This window comes from Xenopus laevis, chromosome 4L (genome assembly GCF_017654675.1).
Source record: "Xenopus laevis strain J_2021 chromosome 4L, Xenopus_laevis_v10.1, whole genome shotgun sequence".
Lineage (NCBI taxonomy): Eukaryota > Metazoa > Chordata > Amphibia > Anura > Pipidae > Xenopus > Xenopus laevis.
Window position 1 is genome coordinate 69,052,008 of NC_054377.1, and position 22,740 is coordinate 69,074,747.

Below are 22,740 nucleotides of genomic sequence, written 5' to 3' on the forward strand. Positions count from 1 at the left end.
CTGTTCATCTCTTCCCTCCACCTGCTTTTTCTGATTTGCTCTCATCCACTCCTTCTTCCATGATCACTGACAGGCACACTCGCACACACGCGCCTGTGAGTGTAAACACGGCAACACACTCCATGCATTCACTGAACAGACTGATGCAGTGTCGGACTGTCCCCTTCTCCCAAACTGTTTTTTAAAAATAATAAAAACAAATTCGGCGCATAGTAGCGCCGTTTGCGCATGCGCGCCGAGCGCCGTTTCCGTTTGCGCATGCGCGCCGTTTGCGCATGCGCGATGCGCCGAGCAGGGATTCGCCGAACAAGTAGGTAGCGGGGCCAGAGGGGGGCCCTGGACACCAGTCCCGGTGGGCCCCGGACCCCCCAGTCCGACCCTGGACTGATGCTATGACTGTTAGTGTACTTGGAAGAAGGAGCAGAGGGGAGCACATTGGAAAACGCAGGTAAAGGACACTAGTAGCGCTCCAATACAAGGTGTTTTCTTAGCATTGTAACTTCTAACCTTGGAAAGAATTTTAAGAAGTGTTTGTTCATGGAATGGGTGTGGCAATTTTATATTCCGTTCAGTTTTAGGACACTGGTGGTTTCAGAAAATGACCATCAGAGTATCTGTCAAAATGTTTCTTGTTATCTGTAAGATTGTACTGTCATGGCTTCAGAACTAATGGCAGAACAATGGCAGGGAAAAAGTCTTCACTTCAGGTCAGCCTGCTTGGGATCCTGGGGATTCAAGTTTTGTAACAACTGTATGGGTTAAGGTTGATTATCCATAGCTTAGAATAAATTGTGTTTGGCCTTTTTGAGTTAAAAGTATGTAAAATACAAAGCAATTGCTAGTTTTATTAAATATACTGTACCACATAGCTCACTCAACTCTCACCTCCTGTCTACCCACTGCAGCTCGCTTACCATATATAGTATATATAAATCGATACATTACTTGATACATTTCTTATCTGTGGCACTACTGAGCAGAATCCCTGATTTTCATCAAAGGCAACTGTGTTAATTGATACAATAGTTGCTAATACTCCACAGATGCTGCTAAAAAATGTATCAACTAATGTAGCAAATTGTACCAGTTTTGCACCTGGATTACTGAGCTGCCAGATGGAAGCACCAGAAACACAAACAATAGACTTCAATTTTGGAAAAATGTTAAAAATAAAAAAGAAGGAAAGCATCGAAAAAAAGTCTTTATTTCTGGTGAACAATCTGAAAACAGCTGAATTGAAAAAAAGTGTTTGGAAGGTGAAAAACTCCTATAAAGTTATTTGTAAATATAATTGCTATTAAAAAGAGCATTTTCTTAACTCCTGATTCGCTAGCGCCTCTCTTACTACATGGCACTTAAACTCTGTGTACTTATGTATATATACTTATTGTATTTATGTTACTTGTCTCTCTATGTGTACTTTTATATATTGTACAGCTCTGCATTTCTCACTTTATAAATATACATACAGTAAATACTGCAGGCATAATAAAGTAACTCATTCTGCTCCATAAAGTTATTCATATACATAGCATACATAATATATTAACAGTTTTATAACATTTACCTTTGCCATAAAGTTATTTACTGCATTCCATACAAAATTGATTAAAGGGGTAATATACATCTAAATGCACATTTTATTACTATGCTTTTACTTTAAAACAGTCATTATTTATTACAAATAATTAACCGAACACTCACTGTCTCCCCTATAATTAGCTAAAGTAGAAGTAATGAGCTCTGTATAAAAAATCCACCTTCCTTTGCCCCTTTGTTGTGGGTATTTTAGATTAGATACGAGAAGAAATCATGTATTTATCTAATTATCTACCACAGAAGATACTTAATGGGGTAGTTCACTTTAAAATGAACCTTTTGTAAAATGCAGACAGTTCTATTGTAAACCAATTTGTGATTAGTCGTTTTATATTTTTGTGGTCTTCAAATTAAAGTATTTTTTTGTTAATTACACCATCCTTGTGTGTATTTTCTTCAAATGTAAAATGTTGTGAAATTATTGTAATGTAAGTAAGTGTAAGTGTAGCAATATTGTCTTTAAAGGAGAATTCAACCCCCCACTGTGATAAGTCCCCACTGGCCCCCCTCCCTGCCTCCCCTCTGCTAAGTGTTACCCCAGAATTGTGTCCCCTGTAGGATTACTGAGTGCACATGCAGAGTGAACACAGCGGAGCTCACGGCGCCATATTCTCTTCGGTAATCTTCGTAAAGTAATCTTCCAGTTCTCAACAACTGCGCATGCGCCAGAAGTGACGGAAATTGCCTATGGGAAGGAATAAAATACGAAGATTACCGAAGAGAAGAAGATGGCACATTATGACAAAATATTGGAGGAAAATTTGCATTTATTAGCAGGAAGCTGTGCCTGGACTTTTAAACATGATCATAATCTGTAAAATAAAGCCTTGGCTCTGCCATATTTTCATAACCTTATTTGTTATAATCTTTACAAACAAATTTTCACTTGTACTGAAAAACTGAAAAAAATGATCTGCAATATCATCTTCTGGTCACATAAACACCTGTAACCTTTGCCTCATGATTACTCACTAGCCCAACTTATCTGATGCCGGACTAAGTTGTCTCATAACTCACTCGTTAGGATACACTTCCCTTTATATTGCCCTTTCTGGAGCACAGCTGTCAAATGTAAAGAAAAAAAGTAAAGCTTTACTGCATAGCAACTGCTGTAGTTACCTCTAAGCCCAAACTGATAAGTGCTGTATACAGTGAATTTGAAAGGGAAGGGCAAAAGATTGTTAGTTATGTAAGCAGAGTTATTGCTAATCTGTACAATCGACAGGCAAAGGGCATTTCCAATCTCAGTATGCAAAACTTCTATCAGCTTGATAAATGTAGGAGTTTAATATGAGGCATTGTGCACAAGGAGATCCATGGGGCACAAAGTTTAGAGATCATAAACCAGGAAAACTTTGTACTTTACAGATGCTTATTTTCTGTTCAACCCAACACAACTGGGTTTTAACAAGAAGAAAGAACTGTGATTCTGAGTATTTGTTACTTTAATGTAAAGTTGTTGTTTTTTTTTACGTTTCTCAGGGATCCAAGTTTTAAGCTTTTTACATAAGTTTATGTGTTGTGCATTGTCTTTGGATACAAATGGCATCTGAATGGCTACCTTACTATATAGTCTAGCTTTGTGAAGCTCAAGATATACTGTTTTTGTTACGACTGGGTAAAAGTCTGGCACAGTTATGTGTTAAATGTTGAGGCTGTTGTTTTTTTTGGAACAACTATCCTATAAAAGTATAAGGAAAGTTGGTTCCTAATTTGGCAACATCTGAAATGGCCCTGTGATGTCTATGAGTGAAAATTACAGAACCTCTGAGCTTCTTGTTTGTCAGGTTTCACTGCTTTCCCAGTGTAGACTCTTTTAGTAATTGGTAATACTTTCCACACCCTGGGCAAGGAGCATGTGTACTTCTATAAACCCAAGTCTTGCACAGCAATAACAAGTTCCAGGCCCGGACTTGTAATCTGTGGGTTCTGGCAAATGCCAGAGGGGCTGCTATTAGGTGCAATAGAAAGTCAGGATTTAGTGGGCTGGTGGGGGCTGTTTGGGCCTCTGTGTGGGCTGATTGGGCCTCTGTGTACCTGAAATGAAATTCTCAGTCCAGACCTGATAACAACCCATCATTAGGATCAAAAACACCAATAGGTAAAAATTGTAGGTCTTATTCGGTCTCAAAGTGAACCAGTCTAAGGAAGAGGTCCAGGTGCACTGCCGTGAACCTTCAGCTGAGGGAGCGGATAACCATATGTAGGGATTGAGCAGGCACTTCCAGAAACCAATCTTAGAAGAGCGCTAGAACAGGTTGTGTTCTAGCGCTCTTCAACAAAGTAAATACTTTTTAACTGAAAAGTCTGCCTGGAAGATTGGTTTCTGGAAGTGCCTGCTCAATCCCTACATACGACCAACCCATCATTGTTCACCCTCCAATGCCCACCACTAATGGAGATGCAAGCCAAAGATGGAGGCAGTGTGTAAATAGTGCACACGTGATTTTTTTTTCTCATTTTAGTGGAAATAAATTTAATGTTTTAGGATAGCATCCTTTTATTCTCCTTTAGATGTTTGCCTGTCCATGTGAGTGAGCTTTGATTTGTGACTAATGTTTCTCTTTCTTTGTGTGGAATATGTAGTCATGATTTTTGAGATTTTTCCACTCTTATCAGTTCACCTGCAGTTCAGGCATCAACTATTTTCCTTTAATTAACTCTATATCTAAATGCTGACACATGCCATTAATTGGCAATCAATGTAATGTGGCTAAACATGGTAGCCACCTTTATCATTGTGATTTTGTTAGTGTAGTGTTTCTTCTATTTTGTGTTCTCTGCCAGTAACATGGTAAAATTTGTCATCCCCTGGTTAAATATTCTGAAAATCAAATAATATTCTATTATCTAATAGTTTTGTTATATAGCACATTATGAAGCACTTCAACATTTGACTTTATCACAGGAAGTGCCTTCTTTAACATTTTCCTGCAATAAAGCCAAATCGCGTAGTAAAGGGGATGGCATTTTAAGGAGATTTGGCTCCCATGGTAGTACAGATTTAACCAAAGACAACAAATCTTAGACCTTAGATTGTATGTACTTTGGAGCATGGCGCAGTTCCATTCACATATATAAAAGGGTACTGTGTTTTTTTTCTATGTTGTACTTCATAATGCGCCAAATAACTAAACTATTAGATGATAGAATAATATTTGATTTTTTTAAAAAATATTTTTCAAACCACCTGTTGTTCCTAAAGCTGGCTTAAAGGGAAGGAGGGTGAAATCTGTGTTTTTGGAGGTTACCATTAGATCATTCCATTATTAGGGATAATCATCTTTTATTCTGGCTTGGCTATTCCTAGTATTTATCGCACAAAGACAATTATGATATTATGATTAATTTACTATGCTGAGGAAAAGTTGCAGGGTGCACAAAAATGATGAAAAATGCCACGTTTTTGTACTTTGCACCACTTCTGAGCCTGTGACCTTGACTTGTGATATGGTGATGGCAGATTCCCTTAACAGTAAAATATACCATGGGAATAGCAGGTCATTATAACTAAATATATAGTGAATAAAGTACCCCCTCTTGTAAAATACAAGGATATTATAAGTTACCGAGGAGTTTCATGACCATATAAAAACACGAGGCCGGAGGCCGGGTGTTTTTATACAGGTCATGGAACCCCGAGGCATTTTGCAACTGGGGGTACTTTATTTATTATAATACACAAGTTTCAGTGAGTCCTGTGACATCAGAACTCACGTTTATAACTGATGACATCAGAACTCACCATTTATAAGGATATAATTTACAAGATATTCATATGTATTATATTATGTATAACAACCCATATATAAGACAGTTTTGTATGAATAAAGCCTGTTCATAGCAATAGATCGGTCTACTAATGTGTGCCATCAAATAATCACATGCTGTATGAAAGTTGACATAGTTTGTACATATCTACAGTGGGGAGTTCTATTTCACACTTTATCAAAGTGTGAAGTTAAAGCTTACCTGAGTAAAATGCCACCACTTTCTATTCATTCCTATGGGATTTTAGAGGCATATTTATTAAATGGTGAATTGTAACTTTCATCCATTGATAGATAAATACACCTCTTAAAATCCCATAAGAAAGAATAAAAAGTGGTGGCATTTTACTGTGGTATACTCTTATTACATCATCTGCCCCATGGTGCTATATGCCAGTTAGAACAATGCTATTTAATTTGTGTGTGCACATTCAGTAGAACCCCCATTTTACGTTTTTCAGGGGACCAGAAAAAAATTGTGTAAAATCCAGGAAAATGTAAAATCAGGGAAATGTATTGTGCATAATATATAGGTGGGAACACAAAACAACAATGTAAAATGAGGGGAAACTTTAAATCAGGGGATGTAAAATTGAGGTTCCACTTTATACAGATATAACAGACTATAACAGATTTGAATGCATTGGATTGTGGCATACAGTGTGCTCAGTCTATTATTTAAGGTGAGCATACACAGGCATGAACCATGGCCAAAACATTTACATCTGGTAGGAAGGACAGTGTTTTATTACCTTATTTATATGTAAGTCTAGTAAGTAGTATGTACTAAAACTAGTGTTTATATATTGTTCATATTTTTGTTTACATTTTAGCCAACACTCTACCTACCTCTCTGTCCTCTGAGAGGATTTCTGCCAAATGACATTGTTCATATCTTTATAAATAAACTGATATCAGCAACAGCTTCAAAAGAGCTGCAGGAGACTTGCAGGCTATTTATACAGTGATATATACAGAGATATGCTTAAAATCCTGCTACACGGGTATGTTTGTGCTGCTTTTCCTAATCAAACCTGATCAGTCCCGCATCTACTAGATAGAACAGAGTAGAATGTTTCTATTTGCACATTGTTACTATTTGTGATTTACCCACCGCACTCACAAGACTTAATTTTTTTTTTATAATTTATCACAGTGCCTGGGCACTGTATGGTGATTCAACACTTTGAAAAAGGCTGTTGTTACAGCCAAAACGTCAGTTAATTAAGTGTAATAAATTATAAAAAAGTCCTGTGAGTGCGGTATTTTCAATGAATTGATATATATATTAATATATATATATATATATTACTCTATAGGGCTGAACACAGATCTCACCCTGGTTCACCTACAAGCTGAGCTTCCAGGAGTATATTGGTGAATGGACATGCATTCTCCCCAGTTCAACCCTAACTGGCCTTCAGTGTGGAACCCAATGTAACACAACATTACTGGCATGAATCAAAACATGGTTAATGTGTTTTTGTTTATAGAGGAAATTAGAGACCAGTATTTAAGCCCTGAATTCAGACTTAATTTAATGTTATTCTGTAAAAACTGAAATGACTTTAAAATTGTCCTTTAAATGCTAGTCGGCCATTCAGGCCTTACCACGGGGCCTCTGTTAGAAGATAGTTAAAAATTGATTTCTGAGCAAATAAGAAGTGCTCATCAGTGCCTGGTACAAGGGCCGCAAGGACATCAAAATACGTCTCCTTTTAGCAGGAACGGCTGTGTAGTGTAGGCTGGAAGGAGGCCATTTCTAGATGACTGTAACTTTTATTAAGAATAGAAGGAATTCTTCTGCCACTTATTTGAAGTCTTCATTCTTTATTTGGCTTATTTGTTTTTTATCACATTCTGCATGTATTCTAAAAACAGCTTGAAGCATGAATACAAATGTTTAAACTTTAAACTGTCAATGCTGATGGGGCTCTTCACAAGAATGTTTTTTTCTTGTATTATGTTTCTTCATCGGGATGTAAACCAAAAAATATAATTTTGCCTTATAAAGGAAAATGTAGTTTTAAGCCAGTGATCCCCAACTAGTAGCTCTTGAGCAACATGTTGCTTACTAGATACCTAGAGGCACCTGATACCAAACAGGTAATACTGGAAACAGCACTCCATTTTGATACTGTATATTTTAATTCCTGGCTTGGAGGCAAGTTTTTCTTGTTTAAAAAGCAGGTGTACTGTCAAACACAGCCTCCTATCACAGCCCTCATTTGGCACCTCCAGGAACATTTTTCATGCTTGTGTTGCTCCCCAACTTTTTATTCATCTGAATGTTGCTCACGGGTGAAAAAGGTTGGGGACCTCTGTTCTAAGCAATATTCAATATGCAAAAAAATGTTCTGTAGTTTTGAAAGTATTTGTAAATGCAGTTGCAACTGAATGCAGCCTTTGTCTGTCCCTTTCTGCACTGCTGGTTCTTCTTTACTGGCCTTTTAATCAGTTTGTTTCAAAAGTCAGACCATAGCAGTGCAAAGATAGGCAGATGCTGCTTTCAGTAGCAATTACAAATAAGAAGACATATAGGATAAATGAAAAAAACCTAATTTTCTTGGCAATTATGAGTAACATATGGTGTTGCTTTTACTTGGAGTTAAAAATTAATATTATCTTTAAAAATAGCCCCTTTATTGGAGTTCCTTATAGATGTTAACTGGTCCCTGTTTCAAATGAGGGGTGGGTGTGTCCTAATGGTCCCTGCCAGAAGCACAGTAGGAGGGGGACAGCCAATCACAGCCCCGCAGTCACACAAGCAAAGACAGGTTTCAGCTCCCTATCAGGTCCTGCTAGCTGCTGATTAGAGCAGGAAGTGGAAGAGAATGGAGGGATTATTTGGGGTTTTGCAGATATATTCAATAAACCAGCCTGAAACACTACTTTTTTAACCACAGTTCTTCTTTATCTAAATGTGTATAACACACTGGTACAGTCTTATTTTTTTACACAAAATGTCTTCTTTAAAACCATAGAAAATGTGTAATGATTGTTTATAGGAAAGCAGCTAATATGACAATTTCAAATGTTAGCAAAATGTTATTTTTGGGTTTACATCTTATTTGCAGAGTAAAAAAAACATTCTGTTCTTCTTATTATTTCATTTGAAAACTGCCATGTAGTGTTGTTGTCATTAAAGGGGAATACTTTTTGAAAAGTTAACATAATTTCAAGCAACTTTGCAATATACATCAATTAAGAAATATGCAGACTTTTCATGATCTTTAATGGTTTCTGACAGTTCCCTAAGCCTAGCCCCCTGCTATCCTGCTGATCTGTCTGACTACTTTGCTGAGCTGTCTGACTACTGTTACTTTGTATCAACTACCAGCTGTCCTCAGCCTGCATCCTCCAAACCCCACAATTCTCGGCACATGTGATTTCAATAAGGAACAGAACATCACAGTGCAATGCATTGTGGGTTATGTAGTTCCTGCATGCTGTCTGTAAGCTGCGGAGAAGTTGTTACAATTTATAACATCAGTGTTTAGTCCCTGCTTCCCTGCCAGGATTTCAAATGATGCAGAAAGAGAAGAACTGTTAACCAGCAGGATTGCAGCATAGAAAATGGCATTTATTCATACTTTATGAAGAAACAGGTAACTGTGATGGGTATATTAGGAGTTTCTGTGTTATGTGGGCCTCGATGAAATTTTGGGGCCGCCTATAAACTCATAATATAAGCCTAAAAAGCCCTGTCTGGAGAGGACCATATTAATGAGTCAATGCAATCCTCACCTGAATGGATTTTAAAACCTGCCTGATCAATAGCTGACACTTTTCAGTATCAAAAAGGGTATCATACATGGGCATGATAAGCTGCTGACTTGGTCTGGAGGGGCAGCGTTGGCAATTATTATGTACTTTTGTATGGCCAGCTTTATAGAAACTTGGGGGAGATAAAATGAATAGAAGAATCAAACATTAGTAAGCATGTTTACAGAATAAGTTCTATAAATAAAATAGCTAACCATAGATTTTTTTTGCAAAAACAAAAGTTTACAGCTTTATGGATGGAATATTTTGTGCCAGCAACTTATGCACAAACTTGATGTACCCACATGCTGTGAAATGTAGTCATGAATATGATTTAGAATTTCATGGCTGAATCATAACTTTTTGCCTGTGACTTCAGCGTGGTCACTTGTGAAGTTCCTTTTTTTTTTTGTAGAGTGGGAGATAGTGGGTGAGGGAATTTCACACATTCGAAAGATGCTGATGTAGCTGGTCAGTGAATAAATGCTATAGATTGCAGAATGTCGAAAATGTCATTGTTTTCACAGTGAGCGTTAGTAGCAAATGTTCAGAAGTCAAGCAGTAGTCAGTAAGCAAAATAATATAAAGTCTGTACATTTCGACTTGTATAAAGGGTTGGAAAAAACCCCTGAAATGTTTCTTCTTATTCATCCCAGATAAAAGTCATTTCCACATCCAGTGTGTAAAATTGCTTTGTTTGCCTGGTTATTATTTAAATAAATTATTTAATTTGAATCATGGGCTTCTTCTTTGGAAAAAAACACCACCAAAGGGCCAAATTGGTTCCTCTGAGAAACAAATATATTCTGCTACACCCACAGAATGGAATGGAATGGAAAAGTAAACGAACAGACCAAGATCATAACAACTTTGTTATATTGGCAAGAATAATATGAATTCAACAAGAGAAAGCAAATAAAGAAACTATAAAACCAATCAAACATGCAGCACTAAAAGGCCTATAATGCAGATACATGAGAAGCAAATTGATCTCATTACACTACACAGCACTATAGAAACATGCATGCAAGAGGCTTGGTTGGTGTTCTGCAGTGGGTTGGAAACAGCAGATACAGTAAGTTTAGTGTAAGTGTGGGTTAGTGGACCTGGAGGTTGAGTCTGGTAAAGCATTTTGCACTTGTGCTACTAAAATAGGCTTCTGTGCTTCATTGCCTCCCGTCTCCCCCATGTTTGGCCTCAATTTAATCACTTCTGGTTTTTGATGACATTTATATTTTTAGGGTAGGAGCTATGATATGGTATAGCTGCTGTGGGTCTGGTAGTAGTTTCCAAGTAAGGAAAAAAGACATTTAGCCTTCTTCAGCTCCCATATTCACCTTTTTTGCTCCTACAGGGACGAGAAGGGTCCTCAATTGCACTCTGCACTATATAAGAATTTTTTCAGAATTTTGGGGAAAAAAAACACTCCCATTAACCTGTGGGGTAAATTTGTCAAATTGCCTCATGTCACTTTCTACTTAAGTTTTACATTTTTGAAAGACTTTCAAGTTAAGGCAGTTAGGTTGGATGATTACATTCCACACCCCACCTACCTGCCTGCTAAATAACAATCAGTACTGTATTTAAGGGTCAATATGCAGGTCACTGCTTTCCAAAACAGAGCACTGGGACTATTCATATTATATATATATATATATATATATATATATATATATATATATATATATATATATATATACCAATTATTCTGAGACCAGCACTCCCTGTTATAAAAGCCAATTACTTTATTAATGCATCGTGTGTGTGCCCGACGTTTCGGTCCCTGTTGGGACCTTTTTCAAGGAAAAAGGTCCCAACAGGGACCGAAACGTCGGGCACAGACGTTTCAAGGGACTAAGTTTTACCTGCAACAAAATTGCTGCTTTCAACATAAAACTCCCAAACTTGGTTGCCCTTTTATTAGCCACCAGTGGGATCACCTGACTATAGCTGGGAAGGGTGGGGGCTACAACATGGAGCTGGTCACTACTCTCCTATATAAACTATAACAAACAAGTGGTTGTGCTCACCACTAATTTTTAAAACCATAAGGCGGGGGTGCAATGAGGCTGTGACCACAAAATACATATAGACAAAAAAGTCCTCTGCACTCAACCCATTATCAATATATTTAAGACATTGAGACATTTTGTGCATACTGCTACTGAAAAATGCCTTACCCTTTAAACAAAACAGGGATTGTTTATCCTTATTTTGCTATATATTCAAGCTGGCCAACTACGTCAAAGTCATCCCATATCTGGCCAGTCCTACACTCAAATTGCATCTGATTCATTAAGAATTATATATATATATATATATATATATATATATATATATATATATATGTAATAAGGAGCACTCATGGGTATGTTGAAATATAAGTTTTATTGGAGTTTTACAGACTACCCCACATCAACGCGTTTCGGTTCTCTCTGAGACATCCTGACGACGGTTCAGAGAGAACCAAAACGCGTTGATGTGGGGTAGTCTGTAAAACTCCAATAAAACTTATATTTCACGATACCCATGAGTGCTCCTAATTACATTTATACATGCTCTTTTTGAAGAGCACCCGGGACTTGATGGATTGGTGGTGAGTGCCAGTTAATAGTATAATATTAATAGTAATATATATATACACCTAATATTTACTTGCCCTAAAAAGATAAAATGCAGTTCGCATCAACATTTCCTTGTTTTTTTTTTTTTTTTTTTTACAGAACTTGAAAGAGAAAGCACAACAATACAGCTCAGCCACAGACCATAAAGATGTTTCTACTGGAATTCAGTTTAAAACTTTCAGCCCAGAGACGGTATGTCAATTCCATGTGGTTATTCTATAGCAAAAATCTTCTGCAGACACATTAATTGGTAAATGAATGGACAGTATACTCCTGTGTGTGGATACTGAGCAGGGGAAAAGTGGTTTCAGTGGAGAGCAACTTTATATCTTTAAAGGGATACTGTCATGGAAAAAAAATGTTTTCAAAATGAATCAGTTAATAGTGCTGCTCCAGCAGAATTCTGCACTGAAATCCATTTCTCAGAAGAGCAAACAGATTTTTTTATATTCAGTTTTGAAATCTGACATGGGGCTAGACATTTTGTCAATTTCCCAGCTGCCCAAGTCATGTGACTTGTGCTGTGATAAACTTCAATCACTCTTTACTGCTGTACTGCAAGTTGGAATGATATCACCCCCCTCCCTCCCCCCCCAGCAGCCAAACAAAAGAACAATGAGAAGGTAACCAGATAACTGCTTCCTAAAGCTCCCCTTAGATGCGATGATTCTTCCTGCCGAATGACCGATTTTAGAGAAGTCCGACCAATCCTTCGAAATTGTTGTGCGGTTAGTGGGATTCGAATGATCGTACATCTTACGATTTTTCGGCTGACATCTGTCAGGAAATTGATCGCCCAGGTCAAAAAATCTGTCGGTCCCAGTGCAATTTATCTATGTTTGCAGGGCCAAGCAGGCAGCTCCCCTTTGTTTTCCTGGCAAATTGGTCTTTTTAGTTGATGGTAAATTCGTACAATCGTACGATCGTTCCGAGAAAATCGTGGTCTCACGATGAGGATCTGATCTTTTAAAAATCTCAACATCTATGGCCAGATTTACACAAGATAACAGCTGCCTGGTAGATCTAAGAACAACACTCAATAGTAAAAACCCATGTCCCACTGAGACACATTCAGTTACATTGAGAAGGAAAAACAGCAGCCTGCCAGAAAGCATTTCTCTCCTAAAGTGCAGGCACAAGTCACATGACCAGGGGCAGATGGAAAATTGACAAAATGTCGAGCCCCATGTCAGATTTCAAAATTGAATATAAAAAAAATCTGTTTGCTCTTTTGAGAAATGGATTTCAGTGCAGAATTCTGCTGGAGTAGCACTATTAACTGGTGCGTTTTGAAAAAAACATGTTTTCCGATGACAGGATCCCTTTAAAGGTCACAATGGAGCTAGTGCAGTTAACACTTTCTGGGATCATGATCACTCACTGGGAAGTTGCACTTTGCACCCTGCTGTGTGGGTGAAGGCCCACAGACACAGGTCCTTGTGCTCGAAAATGACTCCACAGAGATGTTATGATAGTGCTGTGTGGTTTTGTTTATTAATAATGTATACTCCTGAAATAGTGGTATTGTTAGTGGCAGCTGAGAAGGAATTGACTGTAGAGATACTTTTTTTTCTTTAAAAGGATACTGTCATGGGGAAAATAATTTTTTTCAAAATGAATCAGTTAATAGTGCTGCTCCAGAAGAATTCTGCACTGTAATCCATTTCTCAAAAGAGCAAACAGATTTTTTTATATTCAATTTTGAAATCTGACATGGGGCTAGACATTTTGTCAATTTCCCAGCTGCCCCTGGTCATGTGACTTGTGCCTGCACGTTAGGAGAGAAATGCTTTCTGGCGGGCTGCTGTTTTTCCTTCTCAATGTAACTGAATGTGTCTCAGTGGGACATGGGTTTTTACTACTGAGTGCTGTTCTTAGATCTACCAGGCAGCTGTTATCTTGTGTTAGGGAGCAGTTATCTGGTTACCTTCCCATTGTTCTTTTGTTTGGCTGCTGGGGGGTGGGGGAGGAAAGGGAGGGGGTGATATCACTCCAACTTGCAGTACAGCAGTAAAGAGTGATTGAAGTTTATCAGAGCACAAGTCACATGAATTGGGGCAGCTGGGAAATTGACAATATGTCTAGCCCCATGTCAGATTTCAAAACTGAATATAAAAAAACCTGTTTGCTCTTTTGAGAAATGGATTTCAGTGCAGAATTCTGCTGGCGCAACACTATTAACTGATTCATTTTGAAATAATTTTTTTTTACCATGACAGTATCCTTTTAAAGGTTTGAGTGGAGCAGAGACACTACAGGGCTTTCCCACATTCTCCTACAGGGCAGGGTGCAAAGTGCAAAAAACACACGTGTGCCACAATGTTTTATGCACTTTGCACCCTGCCCTGTCGGTGGACACCCACACGGACAGGTTCTTGTGCTCCAGAAGGAGGACATGAATAAAGTACTGGCTGTGTTTGCAGTGTTCTATTCAGGAGAAGGAAAGTAGAACTCTGCATACATTGCATAGACCATTGGAGAAAATAAACTGCTGAATTGACAGCTTAAATATTAGTACGGTGTAGAGAGTGATATTCTGAGACACTTTTCAATTGGTTTTTATTTGTGGTTTTTAAATGATTTAGCTTTTTATTCAGCAGCTTTCCAGTTTGCAATTTCAGCAATCCGGTACAAATTACCCTAGCAACCTTGCCTTGATTAAAAAAAGAGACTGTAATAGGAGAGGCCTGGATAGAAAGATGAATTATGAAAAGTAACAATAACTGTACATTTCTAGCCTTACAGAGCATTTGTTTTTTTATTTGAAAACTGGAAAGGGTCAGAAGAAAAAGGCAAGTAATTAAACTGTAAAATTTAAATACTGAAAACCAATTGAAAAGTTGCCTGGAATTGGACATTCTGTAACATGCTAAAAGTTAACTTAAGGTGAACCATATAGTGGGCTGGTAGGGGGATGCTTGGGCTGGTAAATGGGTTGTTTGGACCTCTGTGTACTTGGAATGGCAGGGCCTATTTTGACTCCCAGTCCAGGCCTGTTTCTGAGATATTTTTAGCTCAATCCAATGGTTAATTGTATGTAGACTACCAGGCGGCTAAGAATAAGACCTTCTAATACTTCCTTGGGCTAATGCCATCCGTGGGGGCTGATCTCTGGCTGCAGAAAAGCAAATGCTAGTGTTTTGGTGCCCAAATCCACCATGTGTGTCTGCATCCAACACAATGGTTCCAGTTACAGGCAAAGCAGAAAGCTAATGTCAGTATTAGGGCTGATTCTCAGAGATCAGCCCCCCCCCCCCCCGTGTGGCATTGGTCTAATAGTTGACTTAAAGGTGAACTATCCCTTTGAGCTTATCAGATCATAATCATGTTGATTTTTTAGCAAGGGTTGCTGAACTTATTCCTATTTTTAAAACAGCTTATGAGTGCCACTGTATTTAATATTTTCCCTTTGTATTTGTTTCTATGGAGGTTTTGTACAATTACTTTGCCTACTCCCTCTAGAATCAATGTAGATGTATCTGACTCACCTGAAGTTTTACTGTTGCCTAGGTTGCTGTTGCCATTGCCTTCCTTATCAATTGCATGTTTAGGGCAATGGCACATGGGGAGATTTGTCACCTACAGTTAAATGAGGTACCGCGGACAACATATCTCCCGAAAAACACTTTGGCTTCCTGAAGTTGCCTTTATTATTAACATGTATTTATACAGCGCCAACATATTGCGCAGCCTTGCCTTGCGAGGAAACTTCAGGTGACTTTGGAAAATGAAGTGAAGCGCATGTTTTCCCATCAGAGATTTACATTATTGCCTGTGGGAAAGCATTTTGAGGAGATGTGTTGCCTTTGGCAGTGCATTTTTACTGTGAGTCTTCCTCACACAACAGAAAATAGTTGTTAGGGTTTGTAAAACTGATGTGAATTATATGACAAGTTGGGTCTTCTGAAAAAAAGGTTAATATATGCTGATCTGTGGGAAATACTGTACATGACTATTATGTAGTGGAGACTGGCGGACCTCTCCTTAAAAATATTATGAATGGAGACCTGCCTGTTAGAGCAGAGACACACGAAAAGATTCACTTCTTCTTCGGGCGACTAATCTCCCCCAAAAAGCCTTCCCGCCGGCTACAATCTAAATTGCCGGCGGGATGGCACTTGGAGCGCTTAGTTTTCTGAGGTTGCCTCACGAGGAAACGTCGGGGGACTTCGGAAAACTAAGCTCTCTGAGTGCCATCCCGCTGGCGATTTAGATTCTAGCTGGCAGGAAGGCTTTTTGGGTGATTAGTCACCCAAAGAAGAAGCGATTTGTCGGGCGACTAAAATCTCCCCAAATCTTTGTGTGTGTCTCTGCCCTTATTTGTGTATTAGGCACAGCATTTCACATAAATTAATAGTAGACAATGGCAATAGGTGACAGCAGTTTGACCTTCTGTCTTCCCTCTGATGACAAAACCTCACTATGATATTAACCTTAGAACAAACTTCCAGGCATGTAGCCTAGTGAAACAAAGAATGTGAGGAAATTGATCACGCATTGACACTGTTGTGAAACATACTGCATATTCAGATAAAGACTGACCTGAGGTGTATGATTAATGCACAGGAGCATGCCACCCTTCTTCTTGCACAGCTATTATTAAAGGTTTGCTTTCATCTTCCTCTAAATGCTGTGTATAGGAGCTCTTATCTGGCATCTTTAGAGATACTAATTCTTGGACCTTGGGCAGCAGAACTTTTGGGGAAGTGCAATAGGATCTGTAAAGAATAATATACAACTGGATTTAATTATGTAAACCGGTCCTAGCCTGTAATGGAAAAGCAAAAATGCTAAAGCTACCGTATGTATTAAAATCCTAAAGTTGGTATAAATTAGCTGTGCATTATTCCTGAAAATTAGTATTCCCTTTGATCAGCTGCCTGAGGCCCAACTTATACACAATACCAGGAGGATTTGTGTCCATATATTCCAAAAACTTCTCTTGTTGGTCTGCCCCAGAAACCACTGCTATTGAATTATTTCAATTTTTTTGTGCTACACAAATGAAACTTGACAGTGCAAGTTTTAATTAATCACTGTTTCTGTGTGACTTAGATTTATTGCTCCAGATTCAGAGCAAGATAAGCAGACAGTAGGACTGTGCTAATGCACTCTCTCCCATTCCCAGAGACTCACAAAAGCCTAGGTTAATTATGGTGATTTTTTAGAGAACACTTTTCTATTGGAACTATGGAAATATCTGTAACCTAGTTCTAAGCAATTGGGGACTCTGACCAAATGTGGAAGGGGTGCATTAGCAGAAAAACTGCTTTATTTTGCTAAAACTCAGAAGTCAGTTTTATTTGCACTTTTCAGGATTTGGTGGACTGGGAGAAGCCTTTACTCTGGCAAGTGGGCCACCTACGGGAGAAGTATGATGAGTGGGTACATCAGCCGATTAACCGTCCTATCCGACTATTCCACTCGGACTTTGTGGAGTCATGTTCCAAAACAGCTTGGTAATATTGTCATTTCGGTGCTCATCTATTTTAATTACTGGGCAATTACTTACAATATCATTATTTACTGTATATCCCTGCTGTACATAGACACTAGGAGTCCTTGCCCCATATAAGATTTTGGTTTAAAGTCACAGTGACACAAACAATCTTAGAAATGTCTTTTTAGGCTTACATTGGCAGACACATTCTGCCTTGAGTGAACATCCATTCTGTTTATCTTAAACAGGAATAATGATCAGTGATAGTTTATCACTTCACCAACTGACTTGGATACCAGTGCATCATTTTGCCAAATATATATTAATGGTCTGAAAATTGTTTGCTGATAATGGTCATGTATTATATCATAACACCCCGTATAATCAGACACATATAAGTTAACACAGGATAGCAATAAAAGAGCTCATGCCTTTACAAATGTCTTTTTTTGTCCACACACACCACTAGTAATCTAGAATATAATCTAGTAATCTAGAATGTTGCCCACTATTTACTAAGGGTAATTAAGTAAATAATTGGATAAAATGTACCACTGGTGTAATAAATTGGGGTTTAGAAGTCTGTGTAACACCTTATAACTCTGTTTTCCCCCTATGCAGGTACATTGTTTTGTCTGTATGGGTCCCTGTGGTTCTTTATTTATCTTGGTACTGTCTCACAGAATTGGCTCAAGGAAACACAAGGATCTTCTCTTCATTCACCAAAGGTACTTAGCAAAGCCAATATCTACTTGTATGGGTTCAGATTCAGGGCCAGGACTAGGGGTCGGCACATGAAATAAAATAATGATGTTTTACAGAAAGACTGTGGAACCTTTGGACAAGTAGGGGCCATGTTAATCCCTATTAGCCTCCAGTTGGATTGCTTTGACCTATAAAATAGGGGGGGCAATTATAAAAATTTATACATCATGCAAATTATACTAATTAATAATATAATCATATGGCAAACATTTAACTAGCAGATTTGTGCTAGATATGCACTTATGTGAAAAATGTATACTGATTGAAGTGGACATCACCAGTGGGAAATTGAGTCAGTGCAGTATGTGGTATATTTTTAAAAAAAATGTAAAATGTTAAACAAAAATCTCACTGGGTTATTGCAAGGGTTAATACAATTTAGAATGCAATAAAGTGAATTGATCACAATTATCAATATTTAGTCATAGAAAGAGTGATCTGGAACATTTGGGGCATTTCTTATCTGTATAACACTGGGGCACACAGGTATGACTAATGCTTCCCACTCCCACAGCTACAGGAAGTAAATAGACAGTGGTACCTGGTACAAGTCCATTGACTGCACCTTACAGCCCCTCCCTCTGGATGAGATTGCATGACTTTAACAGCCTCACCTGCCAACGACAAACCCATGCTCATCATATAATTAAAGGGGAACTCCGGCTTCCAAACCAAAATTTGATAAAGAGGTCCACATAACACAGAAACCCCTAATATATCAATCACAGTTACCTGTTTCTTTAAAAAGTATGAATAAATTCCATTTTCTATGCTGAGATCCAACTGGTTAACAGTTCTTCTCTTCTATCATTTGAAATCCTGGCAGGGAATGAGGGACTAAACACTGATGTTACAAATTGTAACAACTTCTCCACAGTTTACAGACAGCATGCAGGAACTACATTATCCACAATGCATTGCACTGTGATGTTCGGCTCCATATTGAATTCACCTGTGCAGGGAATTGTTGGGTTAGGAGGATGCAGGCTGAGGACAGCTGGCTGTTGATACAAAGTAACAGTAGTCAGCCAGCTCAGCAAAGTAGTCAGAGAGTAGTCAGCAGAAGAGCAGGGGGCTAGGCTTAGGGAACTGTCAGAAACCATTAAAATCATGAAAAGTCTACATATTTTTAAATTGATGCATATTGCAAAGTTGCATGAAATTATGTTTACTTTTTCAAAAGTAAAATGTTTTTGTGGAGTTCCCCTTTAACATGTAAGGCCAAGGACACACAGTGCTAGAAAATACTCTGCCATAAATAATACTGAGAATTGTCTCTGCTAACACTCAAGTGCATGAGAAGGCATTTTTCGTGCAATAATGTGATAGAAGTGTTAGTATTCTCTGTGGCACAATATTTTTAGGTGTTTTGTAGCTGTAACAAAACGCAGGCAACAAATAGCAATTTGTCACTGCCCTAAGGTATTTAAAAACAATAATTACACTAATGTGGCACGGGGGGTTGTGTTGAGGACAGGAGCAGCTCCAGACCCCTTCATACATTTTTGCTCACTGGGCCCCTCTAAAGTTTCTCTTTGATGGGGGGCCCGCTAATCTTGTAACGCTACAAGAAAAATGTTTTTCTAATATAGTTAGTTAGCCAAAAATGTAATGTATAAAGGTACAGAGACTTGAGGGGGGGGCACATGGGTTATAACTGTTGCTTTTGAATCTGAGCTGAATGCTGAGGATCAATTCACTGAACAGTTATGTCCCATGTGGCCCTCCTTCGAGTCGCTGACTAACTCAGAGTTAGAGAGCTGAAAAGCAGGAAGTTGTGTTCTGTGCTGTTATATTACACGTCCAGTCACTCCAGCCTTTATACATTACATTTTTCACTAACTAAATTAGAAACATTTTTTATTTTGCACAGGTTATATTTATTTACACTGAACTGTTCCTTTAAGCAGGGTGTTGCATCATATGATAACACTACTATATGAAAATGAATGGAAGAAAAGCAGCATTATGGAAGATCTTCTAATACCTTGCACAGTACTAGTATTATTTGGTTCATATAGAACTACCTGAATGCAAGTATATTAATGGTCTCATTAGTGACCAGTAACATTCTAGATGTCCGATCTATCCACAAGCTCAGACACCTAACAGGGCTTTCAAACAATTCACAAAAATGTGAAAATTTTTGCAATGCATTGAAGTCTAAGGATGACAACATTTTTTTTGACAGGTGACAAATTTTTTCACCCATTAGAGACTATGGGGGTCATTTACACAACCAAACTTGGCGAAAAATATCCTGCACAGTTCTGGACAAAAGATAGCCCGCATAGGAGCCATAGAACCAGAAGGAAATGATGGGGCCTATTGTAACAACTATTTTAATTTTTGCAGATTATTCAGTTCCTGTGCCAGTGTTTTTCTTCTTTCCACTTTTCCTTATTGGAGTATTAATCTGGACACTTATGGAGTATGCCATTCACAGATTTGTCTTCCACATGAACCCACCTGCTAGTAACTACTATCTCATCACCCTGCACTTCATGTTGCATGGGCAGCATCATAAGGTAAAGTGGCTTCACAACACGTAGCACAATTAATCTTGTCTTGACACACAATACAACTAGTGTTTGCATTCTTCAAAATTCTTTTTAAGAGCAACTTTTCTTTGCTTACATACAAACATTAGTAGTATAAATAGCATCCGTTTTTAATCAGTGATGAGTATGGGGCATATAAGAATTCGGACACTGTTCTATGTACTAGAGGTCCATAAAGTGACTTACAGAGACGTTGGTTGTTCATTGTGGGAGAAGGAATATTAATACAGCCTATCTAGGAAAATATGGGATTTTTTTATTTTACAAAGTAGTTATTTGCAGCTGAATTGGCCTAAAAAGATGTAATAATAATAATTATGTTTCAGGCTCCCTTTGACAGCTCCCGTCTGGTGTTCCCTCCAGTTCCAGCATCCTTTGTGATTATTCCTCTCTATATCTTGGTGCAGCTGATTTTCCCAATTCCAGTAGGGCTGTCTATCTTTGTGGGAGGACTTTTTGGATATGTGGCATATGACATGACACATTATTATTTGCACTATGGCAGTCCTAGCAAGGGCTCATACCTGGCCTGGCTAAAGTCATATCATGTCCGTCATCACTTCGAGCATCAAAAGTCTGGTATGATGTTTTCTGATGACTTTGTATTTCCATTCAATTGATCATTTTCTGTCTCAGTTTTTCTGATTAATTTATACAGTTGTTTTTTTTCATGATATATATATTTGTAGTGTCATGTACAATTTAATTTACTTTGATTTCAGTTCTTGCATATTACTTGGAAAAAATTTAATTTGCCCATCAAATGTAAAGCAGGCGCAACCATGCAGAGGGTTTGAAAGCTGTGTCAAAATAATAAAGTTTACAGCTCTTTGCTTACTAACAGGTATATTTTGCACTGAAGCACTGACCCGTAGCAAACCTCCTTCTATTAGTATAGTACACTACTATGATCCAAGCTTACTGGTTGGTTGTTGCCAGTTATTTTTCTGATGCAAATTAGCACCCACGTTAATAAGGAAGGGCCCCAATGTATTGTACAAGTGTGACCTACAAGTGTTGAGAAACATAAAGAGTTGCTGAAGATGCAAACTCTAAAAGCAATACAAAAAGGTAATGTGAGCCTCTCAAAAATTCAAATTCTATATTAGGACATGAGGAATAGCCTACCACGTTTCATGCCTATTGTGGCCATAGGCGTGTGAGTCAGTGCCACAATTATTCTAATAATGATAATAGTCTGCTCTTTCATTGTTCCCTTTTTTACATGATTTTCTTCCCTTTTTATCTACAATTTATGACTGTTTTGTATTTTTTTCTCCAGGTTTCGGCATTACCAGCACCTTGTGGGACCGTCCCTTTAACACTCTTATTCCTGAAGATAAGGATAAAGACAGCTAGAATGTACCATGCTTTTAGCTTTATACATTCAGAAAAACACCTGCTGGCTTGCAGCCTATGGTACATACAGGGGGAGGAGAAGGTGTTTTTTTTGTTTTTTTTTAAATAAAAGATGTCCAACTTTTGCCATTGATCCCATGTGTCATGGGATGCACGTCAGCGGGAAATAATTATTTATTAAGGAAAAAACAAATTGAAGGGGATTTGTAAGAAATGTAAGAACGCCTGGGCTTGGCCTCTTCTTAAGCTAATTCAATGCAAGTGTTTCCATAGCTGAAATGGACCCTGACTCCTTGACAAAGGAGACACACACATTGTATTCCTTTAAAATCGCACTGACAGACTTCAGCTTTAACCCTGGCTTCCCCTGTCAAGTGAACAGCACATTGTAAAATCCATAGTGTGTATCAATGCCTAAAAATAAACTAATATTTTCTTTTTTTAAGAAATCGGACATGTTGTTATAATTCAATGTTTGACGCTAGGATACAGTTTGATATGAAATAGCCAGAATGCACCATAGCAAAACACTAAGGGGATAATGTAAGAAAAGGTGCATAGCAACGAATCAGATGGTAGAATTTACTGGTCACTTGTTTAAAAGCAAATCTTTTTATTTGCTATGGGTTACTGCTCCTGCTGGCTTTTATTGCATACGGGGCTAGGGATTTATTTATTAAAATCCCAATGTTAAAATCTCAAAATTAGTTTTTTTCACAAGAAAATTCAAATTTTTAGAGGTAAAAAAAAATGTTGAATTTTTCAAGATTTACCATATCTCGATGCTGCATTAAGACTGAATCCAAAATTCCGAGATCTCAGACCAATCAAGGTCCTGTATAAGTCAATAGGAGAGG

At 38.0% G+C, this 22,740-nt stretch overlaps 1 protein-coding gene across 1 annotated transcript in view; it reads left to right on the top strand.

Annotated features, from left to right (window-relative positions):
- fa2h.L (fatty acid 2-hydroxylase L homeolog) overlaps positions 1–22,332 on the top strand; it is a 35,907-nt gene extending 13,575 nt beyond the window's left edge. Inside the window, 6 exon segments of the mRNA NM_001089238.2 lie at positions 11,858–11,950; positions 17,075–17,217; positions 17,820–17,926; positions 20,319–20,491; positions 20,851–21,103; positions 21,807–22,332. Coding sequence (NP_001082707.1) covers positions 11,858–11,950; positions 17,075–17,217; positions 17,820–17,926; positions 20,319–20,491; positions 20,851–21,103; positions 21,807–21,883 — 846 coding nt within the window. The 3' untranslated portion in view covers positions 21,884–22,332.
- Positions 22,333–22,740: the final 408 nt, after the last annotated feature.